At 37.3% G+C, this 16,118-nt stretch overlaps 1 protein-coding gene across 1 annotated transcript in view; it reads right to left on the bottom strand.

The window, feature by feature from the left end:
* LOC150085282 (uncharacterized) overlaps nucleotides 1–16,118 on the bottom strand; it is an 84,871-nt gene that overhangs the window by 32,309 nt on the left and 36,444 nt on the right. The window contains exons 9-10 of the mRNA XM_090373968.1: nucleotides 10,226–10,378; nucleotides 6,789–6,990 (exon numbers count right to left, since the gene is read on the bottom strand). Of these exons, the coding sequence (XP_090230094.1) occupies nucleotides 6,789–6,990; nucleotides 10,226–10,378 (355 nt within the window). The remainder of the gene's footprint in view (nucleotides 1–6,788; nucleotides 6,991–10,225; nucleotides 10,379–16,118) is intronic.

The raw sequence follows: 16,118 nt of genomic DNA, 5'->3' as shown, positions 1-16,118 counted from the left end.
AAAACTCAATCTTGTCTTATATCTCGCAAAAAGGATTCTTCTGCTCCTATGCTTATCTTTAGTGACACTCCGATGTTTAGGCAAAATGATATATCTCTTTTGGGGATTACCCTGACTTCTAATCTCTATTTGCACAAGCACATTACAAATATTGCTTCCTCTGCATCTAAAAAACTTGGTTTTCTCTTTCACTCTCAGCGTTACTTTTCTTCCAAACAGCTGCTCACTCTGTATAAATCGCAAATCTGCCCTACCATGGAATATTGTTCCCACATCTGGGGTGGTGCCCCCAAAACCTCTCTCAGGCTTCTTGATTCCATTCAGAAGAGGGCAGTTAGGTTAATTAATGATTCATTTCTAACAGAGTTTCTCCACTCGCTTTCTCATAGACGTACTGTTTCTGCTGCATGCCTCTTCTACAGATACTTCCATGGGCACTGTTCTTCTGAATTGGCTTCTATAATTCCTGCTCTCTCTTTCAAAACAGTCCGAACACGTGCCGCCACCAGCCAACATCCATATACTGTCCAACTTCAAACCCACAGAACCAACTTTTCATCTTCCTCATTTATTCATTCATCTGCCGTTTTCTGGAACAACCTTCCTTCATATGTATTTCCTGAAAATTACAATCTACACAAGTTCAAGTCCAATGTCAACAAATATCTTCTTTCGTCTTCTCAACCTCCAACCCAAGCATGGTACTAAGTACTATAGGTTCTAATACCTCTCGTGTTTGGGGTTCACATAAAAAAAAAAAAAAAAAAAAAAAAAACTTTTCGCAAGATGTTGAATCAAGGGATGGTAAATATGCAAAATCTGAATACAGTAAATGAAAAGCTGATACAGTCAGGAATATTCCTGGCTATGTATCATCTTTTCATTTACTGTATTCAGATTTTGCATATTTGCCATCCCTTGATTCAACCTCTTGCTAAAATTGCCCTCCCATATCTGAATACAGTGTTATTTATTAATTTAATTTTTGTTATTTATTATTTATTTATTTGTATAAAATTATTTTTGTATACTGTTTGCTTCCTCGGTCGCAGTTCATTTTTGTACTAGGTTTTTCAAATTCTTTCACTTTTCACCACTACTTCACTTCTAGTTTCTACTATCGTTTTAACTTCTTAGTTCAAGCACTTTGTGTATTTCTCATTTCCATTTTCACAGACACCTTATTTATGTTACAAACCACACATTATATATATATATATATATATATATATATATATATATATATATATATATTCATTATTTAATTTTATCTGTAAGGCACAAGTTTATCTATGAGTAGCTCATACAGATGTTTATGCTCACCTTTCTGTTCTAATACGTGATAACCTCAGAATCCTTGGTTCTGATCATAATGATGTTTCTTTACTAACAATAACAGTTATTATATTAGAAAAAAGAAGAAAAATAGGAAAGAAAAAATTACAAACAAGGATAGATTCATGGCTGACATAATTCATTCTCATATGTAATTTTGGCGAAGGTAAAGAAAGCCAACACGAGAACAACGAGAAACATCAGATAACTTACGCAGAAAATTAATTTTCCAATACGGCACTCTAGCGCTGCTCGCTCGGTAAACAGATGGTATATGTTAGCGGTCTGGAGCAAAGTCAAGAATGATATATTGATTGACTGGTAGGCGTGGCAAATGATGTGCTGATTGTCGCGTGAACACAAGGCACCTCCGTAGCCAGGTGGGAAGGAGCAGCAGTGCATAGCACACGTTTCTTGATTTAGACCGGGGTTCGAGCCCGTCACCACCAAATACGGAGGATGCGGAAAGGTCAGGGATGTTATGTTATTTGTTATTTGGTTTTTAGGAGCATTAGCAACTAAGGCCATATTGCTCCGGGATATGCGGTGGTCATTCCCTGACCTTTCCGCATCCTCCGTATTTGGTGGTGAGGGGCTCGAACCCCGGTCTAATCAAGAAGCCTGTGCTACGCACTGCTGCTCCTTCCCACCTGGCTATGGAGGCGCCGGAAAGGTCAGGGAATGACCACCGCATATCCCCGGAGCAATATGGCCTTAGTTGCTAATGCTCCTAAAAACCAAATAACAAACATAACAAGCGCAAACACAACACACTATAACATCAGTTTAGTATCACTTCAGTAGCACTCAGAAGCACTAATGGTAACTTGCCCTAATGAAAGCTTTCCATAATGGTGAAAAAAGGTCAGGTTACTTCCACTTGAATCCCATGAGAGTTTGAGCCCCCTTCTGAAGTGGAGGGGTGACCTACCCCTTTTTTTTAGAATCACAGTCATATTTATAAATACATTCATAAAAAAATAAATTTTTTTATAACTGTATTTTTATTTTTGTTTAATAATATGCCCTAATGGTGAAAAAAAAAAAAAACCTCCACTTGAATCCCATGGGAGCTTGAACCCCTCCCGAAACAGAGGGGATAACCTAACCTTTTTCTTTAGAATCATGGGTGGACTAGTGCATAAACTGTTTATTAACAAAATATTAATTTTTTATTACTGTACTTTTATTTTTAAGGTCTGGTTACGAAAAATAAAGAAACCTTTTCCTTTTTTTCGTAACCAAGCCTAAATCAACAGTATATAAAAAAACACTCATGAACTCCAAAAATCTGCTTTTAATAATGAGAAAAAAACATAATGAAGAACATAAAAACAAACAGAACGAAACTTTTATTAATTTAGTTTTCTTCAAAAAATCAACCAACGTTTTATTTTCCTTACAAATTTCTTCCATCTTTAAAAGATTCATCGCTACTATTACCTCTTTATCTCACATTCACTACTATTAACTCTTTACATCAGAAAACTATTATGCACCGTTCTTTACTCATAAATATACACTATAATGTCAACCAATGACTACACAGTAGATTGTCGTCTGTCACACCCACCACCAATCATTTCATTGTTGCCACGCCTACCTGTCAATCAATACAGGGTGTCTCAAAAATATTGGTACAAACGTTTAGGGGAGGTAGGTAACATCTAAAGGAATGCAAATCACATAGGAACCCATAACTGGAAACATCATGGGAAAGTAGTAGCAGAGGCACAAGAAGCAGAAATGACATAGGACAGTAATTATTCGCAAACATTTATTTGACATAATATTAACAATGGAGCACGAGATGAATGCATTTCATGATGTTACAACAGATGCTTGAAGGTTCCCCCATGAGACGCGATGCATGCGTGAAACCGACGCAGCATGGATTGGCGGACATGGTCGAACATACCTGGAGTTTCTTTGACAGTAGCAGCAGCACAGATGAGTCTCACCCCGAGATCCATTTCCGTCTCCACAAGTGATTCATACACGATAGATTTGAGGCCCCCCCACAGCAAGAAATCAAGGCTCGATAAATCAGGTGAGCATGGGGGCCAGGCAATGGGTCCACCACCGCCAATCCATCAACGCCCAAAATGCCTGTTCAAATGGTCACGAACAAACCTTCCATAATGGGCAGGCACCCCGTCATGTTGAAACCAAATGTTGGATCTCACATTTGCTGGAACATCGTCAAGTAACCCTCGTAGAACTTGTTCAAGAAAGAACCAATATTTAGTGGAGTTTGTGCGGGATGGTAACAGGTATGGGCTGACTAAGCAGTCACCGACAGTAGATTGTAGTACCATACCTGCCCACACATTTATTGTGAAGCGATGTTGTGCCGCATGGGGGCGCACACCGTGTGGGTTGTCGTGTGCCAACACACGAGCATTGTGCTGATTGAATGAGCCTTCCCGAGTGAAATAAGCCTCATACATTAACAAAACATAGGCTGGAAAATTCAAGTCTTGAATACTTTCTTGGAGAAACCACTGCGCAAAAGCCACACGTGCAGGATGATCTTGGGGGAGCAGTAACTGAACTCTTTGGAGATGAAAGGGGTGTAAGGAATCGTCGTGCCAGACACACTGTACACTGCAACGAGACACTCCTAAGGCAGAGGCAACGGCACGTGTGCTGGTAGGATTATTCAGGACGGCATTCAACACACTTTTTTCCATGGCGGGAGTTCGCGTCAAACTTGGTCTGCCCGCACTACTCCTGTTACCTCTAAATGACCCATAATTGCACAAATTTTGATGCACATGTGCAAACAAATGGTGGTCCGGTACATGTCTGTCTGGGAAGCGTTCTCCATAAATTTGTTGAACGGCTCGTCCATTGCCCTCTGCTAATCCATACACTAGGTGCATGTCTGCCAGCTCACAGTTCGTATATCGATGCATGGTCTTCATGCGGCAACTAGTGCTTGAATGAGTAAACCAGAAATTTTCTCTCTCACGAACTGATGAACAGTGCCATCTACCGACTTATGGTGACATTTCCGGTTATGGGTTCCTATGCGATTCACATTCCTTTAGATGTTACTTACCTCCCCTAAACGTTTGTACCAATATTTTTGAGACACCCTGTATTCTTGATTTCGGCTCCAGACCGATAACACCTACCGTCTGTTTACCGAGCAAGCAGCACTATAGTCCGGTGTCGGGAAACTAATTTTTCACGCAAGTTATCTGACATTTCTCGTTGTTCTCGTGTTGGCTTTCTTTACCTCAGCCATAATTTTTTTTTCTTTTCTTTTTTTCTCTATTACCATTGGACTATTAGTAATATTTCACATTTGAGACTTAATGAGAGGATAAAATGAAAAGGCTGCCATCCCTTGATAATATTCATAACAGTTTATCATGCAATATTATAATATACATTCAAATGAAGCACAGCCCTCTTGGTAGCAGAAACTTCCCATACATATATCACTCTTTTCTGTGAAGAAATTGCTAACTTTACAGGGTTTCTAACAATTTATTATGCAGTTTACAGACATTTCGTTGAAGAAGCAAAATGAGACTGTTCCAACAGGACAGCATGACAGCTCATACTGCTAATTCAACAAATTGATGGTTCTTTTGAGCATCTCTTGTGGTACTGTTATTAACCCCAGGGGGCTCACATCTGGTGAGTATGGGTTTGGTACACCCAGGGTCCTGAGCTGGATCTCTCTCTCTCTCTCTCTCTCTCTCTCTCTCTCTCTCTCTCTCTCTCTCTCTCTCTCTCTCTCTCTCTCAGGGTAATTCAGAATTTTTTTTTTTTTTTTTTTGCCCGGTGTAGCATAAGCCTCAGGCTTCCTTGCACCATAAGGCTAATAATAATAAACATTACTAGCAGATGCGTAACACATAACTTGACATAACACAATATTACATATATGTTTGTGAATTCAAATAGCTAAATAAAAATTATGTTCATCTTGGGTTGTTTTGATTTTATGTTCTCTTCTACTTCTTAAAAGTTGTTTTAAAATTGATGGGGCACTGTTTTGCTCACATCTGTGCTGTTAAACACTCCTAAAAAGCATTGTGCTTAATTAGAAGAGGAGTCATCAATTCATTTTCTTTGAGGTCCATATTAGAAAAAAATGGAACTGTTTTTGGCAATTAATTAATAAAAAAGAGTAAATATTTTTATTACATTTTATTTATTACAAAATGCTTACTTGTTATTACTGAACACAAATAAAAGTGCATAAATATAATACAGTGGATTCCAGTTATTTGGGCCACCAGTTAATCAGGGCAGCCATTTATTTGTAACAAATCTTAAAGAACAGAACTCAATTGAGAAAATTGCCAGGGTTTACTTCGCTTAATTGGGACAACATTCTGTTTAATCGGGGCAGGAGACCACAGCACTCAAGATTGTCTCGAGTGCTGTGGTCTCCATATGATGGTCTCCGACCATACCACATTGTCCAGTCGTATTTCTGGAGGTCACAACCATTAAACAATTAGCAGTTTCCAATTTATTGGGCTTTCCTGTTAGTGCAATCTATTCTAAATGGATAGTAAACTCGATCTTAATGAATTTGTGATAATACCGACACCTGGAATTCTGTGGGTGTTTACATTATTATGGTGAAATGTGTTTACACTTCCATGAAATCTTCAATCATATAAAAATATAAATTTTCAGAATCTTCTCTTCATTCCTATTTTTTGAGCTTCACAACTCCATTCTCATGTGCACGTATCGTGGTTACTTGTGATTTGAATGTGCTGTATTCTTTGTTATTGATTGCTTATCTTTTTTACTGTTTTAAATTTTAACTGCCACCCACAAACGTTAGTGAACAGAAATATCAACTAGTTGGTATGTACATATTACAGTACGTATTAATTAAGCTATGCACGTAAGCGTAAATTTATTTTTGCTAACTTGTGGAAAATATTCTTCCGATTTTCATGTATCATTTAATTTTTTAATTGGTAAAGTAATAAAGTGTAAATTTGTACTTAATATATCTTTACTTTTATAGCCTGTGAATAATATTCCTCCTATTTTCGCTAATTAGAATTGCTGTTTAATAGAATTAAAATTCAATTCACAAACATGATCACAATGACCAGCGCTTACTACATATTGTATAGTGAATGGTATTTTACTATGGTGAGTCCATCGTAACGCGATTTGATCGTACAGAAAATCAATCGTAAAGCTGTATTTTTAACTATTTATGTGAAACTTCACTTTGTTTTTTTTTTTAAATGTCACATGTTAAGCCGCGAGAATTTACAAAAATGCAAAGTTAAAAGTAATTACTTTATGTAGAAATTACTGACTTAACAGGTTCAGATTACTTACAGTATTAGAAAAACTATTAGCAGTCTGAGTACAGACTATAGTCTGTAAATTGGTGACCCACAAACTAGAAGATATACTGAAAATCACTAAAATGAGTAGATTATCAATGTAAAAATTACCTTGTGAAGAGAATCTAGCGTCGATTTGCAAATGCTATAAGAAGGGCACTGTGGAGACAACCAATGAAAAATGATGTCGATCATTTGTGGAATACGAGAAATATGTTGTATGGGAAGGATCAAAAATGATTCCAATGAGAGACCTTGGCATTCTGGACTACTTTCCAAACTTTTCAAAATTTTTAAGAAGGAAGGCTTTTTCCTGTTAAATTAAACAATAATGCACATTGAAAAACTTATTCAAATAATGTGAATATCTTCATGATAATCATAATTTACTAAATAATGCTGTTTAATAAGATCAAGAATCTGTTCTAATCAGACACTTAAACAATCTAGATAAACAATATTAATCAATAAATATTCTGTGCTTGTACATGGAGATAGGATGATTGTCATCTAGTTGGAACCATTCCTGTTATTCAACCTGATCACTAAAAATGCTTGGAAAAGCTTCATTCTGCAATTATGATAAATTTGCAAATGGAAAATACTTAAAGTAATGGGAAAGGGTAATTCTATTTCCCAACTCACTTAGAATGAATTCTAAGTGAGTTGGAAAATAGAATTTTTCAACAATAAGAAATGTTAGTAATGTGAGTTTAACTTATGAGGTGTAATCAAAAAAGTCTGGGGACTGACTTTATATCTTGCACTTTAATAATTGTTACATCATAGCAATATTTCCAATAGTTTCAATGTGCTCAGTGACTCACACATCGCAACACTGCTATGTGTCATTCAACAACTTTTCAACAGTTTGTAAAGTTTAAAGACTGCTGCTTCTCCATTGGGGATGATCATCACTCTGGCTGCTCTTTAACTTCAAAACCAATGATTTGATTGCTCATGTTTATGGTCTGATCAAGAGCGATTGACATTTAACTATTCATAAAGTTGTGAAATTAATATTTCTTATGGGACATCTCACAAGATTTGGGAATGTGATGTGTTTCAGCTAAGTTAGCACCATGCATACTCAGTGGTAATCACAGAAAGCAGCAACTTCTTGTCAAAATTTCTGTCAGCACTCTGCTGCTGACCCACACTTTGTTTCTTACATCATTACTGGTGATGAAACGTATCGCTATGATCCAGAAACAAAAGCTCATTCCTCTCTGTGGAAGACTTTTATCCAAGGCCCAAAAAAGCAGCCAACTTGATCAAATGGAAGATCATGCTTATCATTGTAGATAAACAAAAACTCTCCTTTTGAGAGTATAAACCAAGATGAGCTATTAGCAAGGGAATTTATAAAACAATCTGTTCAGTCTCCCTCCATCATAGGCACAAAAATTCTCTTCTCCTTTGACAACCAAGTACCTAGTGATAGTGGCTACTCTAAACTGGAGGAAATACCATAAACTCCACATTAGAAACCCTTCCCCCTTCTTTCTCTCTCCCACCATCACTCTTGCACTGGCCTTTGCCAGTATGTGTGCTGGTCTCCCACCAAAATACCAAACCTTTCTCCCCTCTCCACAACATAAACAGCTCTACTGACACCCTGTCACCCTCTCACATCTCCAAGCCACCTTTGCACTTAAATCCATCCCCCACAATAGTACAGTAGACTTTCAGAATAATGGCACCTTCGAGGATTCAAGGTTCCGTTATTTCAATTTTTCTGTTATCTATAAAGTTTTATTTTTAATACATTTAATGCAGAAATAATGAGGCTAAATAACAAATAGAGAGATTAAGAATGCAATTTTATTAACTGCACATAAAAAAACATAAACATGTTGATGATCCAATGTTATATTCTGCCATTAATACACTCTGAAATGATTCTTAATTATTGTGGATCCTACTTATGCCCCGTTCTATTTTCTTTATTATATCAAGTTTAGTCTGCATGGTAGAACAGTAGTATCATCACCATCCTCCCCACACCGGGTGGAAAAGGCTTAGGTTCGAATCCCATCGATGGTGCAAAGAACTTTTATGGGCCTTTTTCACTCTGTGGCTGAGTTAGTTGGTCTCAGTTGTAGATAGCAAGGTGTTTTTCCCAGAAACAGGTTTTTCGTCTAGCAAAACAGGCAAATTGACCAGGGAATACACAATTTACAGACACAATACAATTTGGTATATGAATTAACTTTCCAGGTGACCCCAATGTAATAGTTTGGATTATATCAAGTTTGTCACTAAGCTTTAATGTTGTTCTTCTTTTCTTCTCTGTATGAGATTTATTAACTTTAGGAGCCACAGTGAGGGGTTTTTAATTTAAAATAAATGTAAAACAGTGGTATAATCCATGATATCGGTACAGAATTCACTGTCAAAATGGCAAACGTAAACAATACAGTAATCATGTGACTTGCCATTTTTGTTTTGTTTTTTTTCAGCACTGCAATACATCTGTGCTGTATGTAAATATTCAATCTCAATGTGCTGTTATTTGGGATGTCATTATTTCAACAGTCTACTGTATATACTTATGTCTTCTACTAAGAGTTACAAAAATAACTTCAATGACATGGCATGTATCATTCTTTGGTCAACCAGATATCCTCCTCAAAAAGGCCTTCCTTTTCATACGAACTATTCAGAATAGACAACTAAAGGCAAAATAAAAGAAAGCAGCCTAGGAACACAAAATATAATATCTTATGCACAGAAACCATGGCCAGTCACAACTGGTCATGATGGGAGGAACACAGTCTAATACACAAATATGGCACAGGCCCAATGAGGAAGATGAGCTTGACCATGGTGTTCTGGGAGGCATACATTACACTAGCACACAGGGGTTAATACCAGTTCAGCAGTGGTCAGTGTTACATCCCACAGAGTTACACAGCACGTGTACACTATCTAGCACTGCTATTCTCTCCCTCTGTTGCCTCTTGCACCTGCTAAGCAGAAGCTGCCAAACAGCATGCAAATGTTGTAAAACACACACAATGGAGCTGATGGCAGCCATAATCTATGTCCTCTCCCAAGAGTTTCTTTCTCTGTCTCAACCCTAATCTAATCCTAACTTTAACTCCTATCAACTCTTTTTTTCTCATAGAGTTTTTTGTTTTTTTTTTTTTTAATTTATATATTTTTTTAATATTTCTCTTTCTTTTTTTTTACAGGGCTCACTCTCTGGCACCCCAGGGTCCCAGAGATCAGCTCAATACAGAGTATCAATGAATGATGCAGATCACCTGCCTCCTCATGGCAAGGGCTGGAACTAGCCAGAAAATGTACATGTAATATTCTGCTGGTTGGTTGCTAGGTGGCAAATCATACAACACAGCACATGGATAACTGGCTACGTAGAGATGTTACACCTTTTTCATTCTTTTTCATTCTGTTTTATCAATAAAGTATATTAAAATGAAATGCATTAAAATACATTTGAAACACAAGAGAACTATAAAGCATTAAGCATCATTAATAATTTAATATTCTAATTGACTCGATACAACAATTTCTTCACTCACTTTAGTTCCCTTAGTGTTCTTTTCTGATAAACTCTATTAGAAGAATATTTTATATACACAGAAGAATGCTGAGTGACATGCTTATAAAGGATTTCACATATATCTGGAAGAAGAACACTATCACTCCACTGTGCCATGATACTTGCCATTAACCTAAAAAGAATACAAAATTATATTTTCATGGAAATATAAATATATATAATAAATAAATATATGTATTTCATGGAACTTTTCATGAAAAATTGTGCTTGTTAACAGGAGAGACTGCTTCTACAGGGATGGGATACACTTAAATAGAAAAGGTGCAAGAATATTTGCTGATGCTATCGAGGCAGAGTTAGCTAGGTTGGAAAACTCTGACCTTGGGGGATACATGGACTAATAGATTAACAGTAGCCACTGGCAGAGGTGAAAGTGATTCTTGCACTGCTTCTATTGAAATGGGCAGCAGCCTGGAAAACAAGGTGCAGGGGATTCCAGAGATTACTGGGAGTCATTGCGGAACAAGTAAATATATGGGCTGTGCTAGGGTAGCTAAGAATAGAAACAGGTGCATGTAAACTTGTGTGTACACCAATGCTAGGAGTTTGGTAAATAAATTTGATGAATTTGAGGTGTTGGTCAAAACTTCAAAGGCAGATATTGTTGGGATAATAGAGACATGGTGTCACACAGATATAAGCAGTTCAGAATTGGAATTTGGAGAGTGCAATTTTTTTTCAGCCTGGTCTACAAGGGTGCAAGAATATTTGCTGATGCTATTGAAGCAATGTTAGGTGGGTTGGAAAACTGCTAGCTTGGAGGGGATACACAGACTAAAAGGTTAACAGTGGCCGCAGGCAGAGGCAAAAGTGATATTTGTACTGCTTCTATTAGAATGAGCAGCAGCCTGGAAAACAAGGCAGTGGAGATTGCCAGGATTGCTGGGTCATAGTGGAACAAATAAATACATGGGCTGTGTTAGGATAACTAAGAGTAGAAACAGGTGCATGTATACTTGCTTGTACACCAGTGCTAGGAGTATAGTTAATAAATTTGATGAGTTTGAAGTACTAGTCAAGACATCAAAGGCAGACATTGTTGGGATATCAGAGACATGGTGTCACACAGACATAAGCAATGCAGAATTATAATTTGGGGAGTACAATGTGTACAGGAATGGAGGAAGGGTTATGTTGTTAGTTAAGAAACATAAAATCTAAGGAAGTGCATCCAATTGATGGTGGACAATGGAATGTTGAGTCTGTTTGGTGTGACATAAGCACTGGGAAAGGAAAAATGAGAGTAGGTGTGTGTTATAGGCGTAATGGATCTGATGAGTATAATGAACATTTGTGCAGAGAAATAGAGTGGGCCAGTAAATCAGAGTGTCTTATAATGGGGGATTTTAATTTCCCAGATATTGACTGGAATTTTTGGGTTGGTCACTGACACACTAGCAAGGCTTTTGTGGATTTATTGGATGATTGTTTTCTACAGCAGCATGTTCGGGAGGCAACTAGAGGGAGTAATACTCTTGATCTGATTATCAGTAGTGATTCTTCATGCATTAAGAATCTGCAGATAAAGGAACCACTAGGTGGCAGTGATCACAGTGTGCTGAAGTGGGATTTACTCAAAGAGGCAACTACCATCAGGGGTAAAGGGAAGGGTTTTTGCTTTCGTAAAGGTGACTACAGTGGTCTGAGACAGTATTTAAATTCTATATGGTGGGACCAACTGATGATGTTACCAACAGCAAATTCAAAATGGAAAGCATTCAAAGAACACATCTGGTTGAGTATGAGTTTGGCACATCCTGGATATCTGGATATCATCATTCTTCTCTTTCTTGGTGATTCCTTTTGTCTCTCTCTCAAGGTAACTCGGGAATTTTTTTTTTTGGCTGGTGCAGTATAAGCCCCAGGCTTCCTTGCACCATGTAACTAATAATAATAATAATTAATCTTGGATGCTACTAGGCTCTTCATACCAACTAAGAAATATTGTTCAAGATTAGACATGTGGCTGAGAAGAAAAAATGCATGGGATACATATAAGTTAACAAGTGACACGGAAGCCTATGATAGATATAAGCTGGTCTGAAACCAAGTCGCAAAGGCAGATTACCCAATTAGGCAGGCAAAGGCAGATTACCCCAATCCACAAAAGAGGATCAAAGGGAGACACAGGTAATTACAGACCTGTTAGTTTAACTTCTCTTCCAGAGAAATTAATGGAGGCACTGATTAAAGAAGCATTGCAGGATCATCTAGACAAGACTTCAGTTATAGTTCGGACACAACATGGGTTTGTTAAGGAGAAGTCTTTTCTGACCAATTTGATTGGATACTATGATGCTATAGCATAGGTCCGCCTTGGCATTGGGGCATGTGCTAAGGGCACCGGTATCAGAAGTGCACCACCGACAGGCCACATCAGTTCAGTGCCAAGCTGTTTCGACATACAAGGCTAGCTGACGAAATGGCACCCCTAGATGATTTCTCATCAGAATGCATGCAGCGGGTGGGGTGAAATTAATTTTTCAGAGGATGAATCAAGTGTATTTTCAGAGGGTGAATGAAGCCTATATGCATCCTTAAATCTGAATACATACTGCATATCAGCATAGCTCTATTTGCTGCCAGAACGTAATTTTGAAGGAACCAATCAGGCAACCACTTCATGAGCGCATGCACGAATGCAAGTTCGCAATTCACGCACTGTGTACATTCTACGATACTGAATAAGTTAGAAGTTATAAATAATGTATGTATAGTGTTTTTGTGCTTGCTATATAAAGATTTAATCTTAAATATTGTGATTTATAATTTAAATAAAACCTCCCCAGGAATGCCATCAATTAAAGTCAAAGTAGGACAAAACCCCCTTAGTTAAAGTAAAACACGACAAAAGCCCCCATTTTTTTCCGTTTTCGGTCTTTACCACCATTATAAAAATTTTAGAGAGGATCTTTAGAAATAGAAAAAAAAAACTAAAATTTAAGTAATTTTAATAATGATGTAATCCTGAAGAATATTATAATCTTTGCTTGTGTTGGTTCACTCTACTTGATCTTTTTTTTTTTTTTTTTTTTTGTCTACCTGAATAATCCTCCAAAAGTGACCTGATGCACCAAGGTCGCTATTTAGTGATCATGTGACCTCACTTTGTATCTTAGCAGCCTGCAAGCGGTTAAATCAGAATTAACCTCAAGTCATTGCTGGGAAAAGCAAGTCAGATGTGTATACAAGGCTACTAGATTTAACCTGAGGCATCAGTTCCACTTCAGCTACCATAGTGTTAACTTCTGTGGTATTATACTGTTGTTGTAAGCTTTGTAGTGTTTTTAAAAGTTGGTTATACTCTTTGAGTGACCTGAAAAATCTGTCTTTCTTCAATCACCATGGAGATCATCAAGAATAATAAAGGAGGTTCTAAACTGTGAGCAGAAAGCTACTTATATACCTACTTATACACCTACTGTTTGAGCTCAAGAAGAGCTCAAATAGTAGACGAATAAGTTGGGAATGTTTGCAGAGGAATGCACTTTCTTGCAAAGGTTTTGCTCATACAGATTTGGAGGTGAAGCAACTACTTTCTGTGACTGAACACAGCCACGACCCAGATTCTAAAAAGGTTAAAGCAGCCAAAGTAAGGAGCACCATAAAGACAGCTGTTATGACTAACAGGGTCAGGATAACTTGGGAATTTTTTTTGGCTGGTGCAACATAAGCCTCAGGCTTCCTTGCACCATATAGTTAATAATAATAATAATAATAATATATTGTTGCAGAAGCCATATATTAACAACCACTTGAAGTCCGTTGTGCCATTGGTCAGCTAGACTCTTTAAAACGTAATGTTCAATGTTTACAGAAAGGAGCATTTCCAAAGGACCTAACACTTGTCGTTGCATCCAGCCACCAGCTCTTCCTGATGGACTACTTCCAGTATTCATGAGAAAGATTTTTCCTGGTTCCACCACAGTTATGGAATGTCCATCAGGCAACCATTGATGAGGAGGCTCGCACCAATATCCTATGCGAGAGTTGGAATTTTGCTTTCCATGGGCCTGTGGGGCATGACCACCCAACCATCTGGAAGGTCATTAAAATTATTAGAAAGGATCAGGCAGTATCAACAGCCCTGATTAAGGATTCTCATGGTAAGCCTCCAAGAACACGAGTCAAACGTGCCACAAGGAGTATCAACAGCATTTGAAGAACCTTTGTCTAGACTATGTGAATGAGAGAAAGACCTTGAAGGAATTTCTGAATGGCGTAGGTCACAGCATCATGTGGAAGAAAAATGAACTTTAAATGATCCTTAACGCTTAATGAGATTTTCAATATTGTGCTTTATTTGTTGATTTTTTTTATAGATACGGTATGATGTTCCTTTTATTATGTTCATTTTTATGATTGTGTAAATAAGTTCGTTCTTCTGTAAAGCAGTGAGCTATAGATTTATAATGCAAGTGTTTATAATTTATAATGTAAGTATTAAAGCAATGCAATACTTATAATGCTTTCCTTATGGCATGCTTATGACATAACATATGTAATATTTTACTTCAGAGAAGTGTTCATAAACTATAAATAATAAGAACAAATATTACGATTTCAAAATTTCGTGTTATTATTTGTCCCAAGTTTTTTTGTCCTACAGAGTTTTTTCCTATGGGTGTTTTGTCCCAGGGTGTTCTATCCTACACTGCTCCTGAACATAGTGTTAAGTACATATCCTGTCACTAATGGCCGATGTTTCAATAAATAGTGGAAATACAAAAAATGAAGTTATTGAAAAAAAGAATGGAAATAGTTATTTTATTGCAAAAATAAAGATGCAATATATTGTTTTCCGTACCTCTTATTTGTATCTGGCACAAATAACGTTCCATTTTGCAGCTCAGATAGATTTAAGGACTGGAAACATGGAAATCCAAACAATCTATTTCATGAGAATTCGTTAAAACACATAACAAATTTCACAAAATGGAAATTGATAGAAAAGGGTCTTCAAAAATGTGGACTAATTGACGACGTTGCACAAGCAGCACTAAGAAACGAAATTTCGAAAATAACATTAAAATGTATATTGTTCTCTGCTGAAAATAATTTGACATTTCGTGAACAAGTTCATTAAACAGAGGTCCGATTGTACTTATTATTATTTATTATGATTTTACCAATTATCGAAAAAAGGCATGTAGCGATGAATTTGCCAAAGGTGCCAAAAACCTAGCTATGCCTCTGCTATGATGTGTGTCACAAAGGAACTGGATGCAAAGAATAATTTTGATATCATATATTTGGATCTTAGAAAGGCTTTTGGTACTGTTGCACATGAAAGACTGCTGCATAAATTGGAGCAGTGTAGCACTGGGGGCAAATTGCTGCTATGGATAAAGGGATGGTTGAGTGGGAGAAGACAGAGTTTGTTGTTGTTTGTTTGTTAGGAGCATTAGCAACTAAGGCCATATTGCCCCTGGATATGCGGTGGTCATTCACTGACCTTTCCGCATCCTCCGTATTTGGTGGTGACGGGCTCGAACCCCGGTCTAATCAAGAATCGTATGCTACGCACAGCTGCTCCTTCCCACCTGGCTACGGAGGCGCCGGGAGAAGACAGAGAGTGGTAATCAATGGACACTGCTCTTCGTGGACTAATGTTATTAGTGGAGTCCCCCAGGGTTCAGTGTAGAGTCCATTGTTGTTTTCTGTATTTATTAATGATATTGATAATGGTATATCAGGCTAAATGTCCAAGTTTGCAGATGATACAAAGGCTGACAGAGTTGTTAATGACACTATGCTGCTGCAACAGGATCTAGAAAAGTTGAGCAGGTGGGCTGAGAGGTGTCAACTGAAGATTAATATTGACAAATGTAAAGTACTGCATATGGGAAACA

This window comes from Mastigoproctus giganteus, chromosome 5 (assembly GCF_048544385.1).
Source record: "Mastigoproctus giganteus isolate SK-2022 chromosome 5, ASM4854438v1, whole genome shotgun sequence".
In the NCBI taxonomy this organism is placed as follows: Eukaryota; Metazoa; Arthropoda; class Arachnida; order Uropygi; family Thelyphonidae; genus Mastigoproctus; species Mastigoproctus giganteus.
This window is presented reverse-complemented; position numbering and strand designations above follow the sequence as displayed.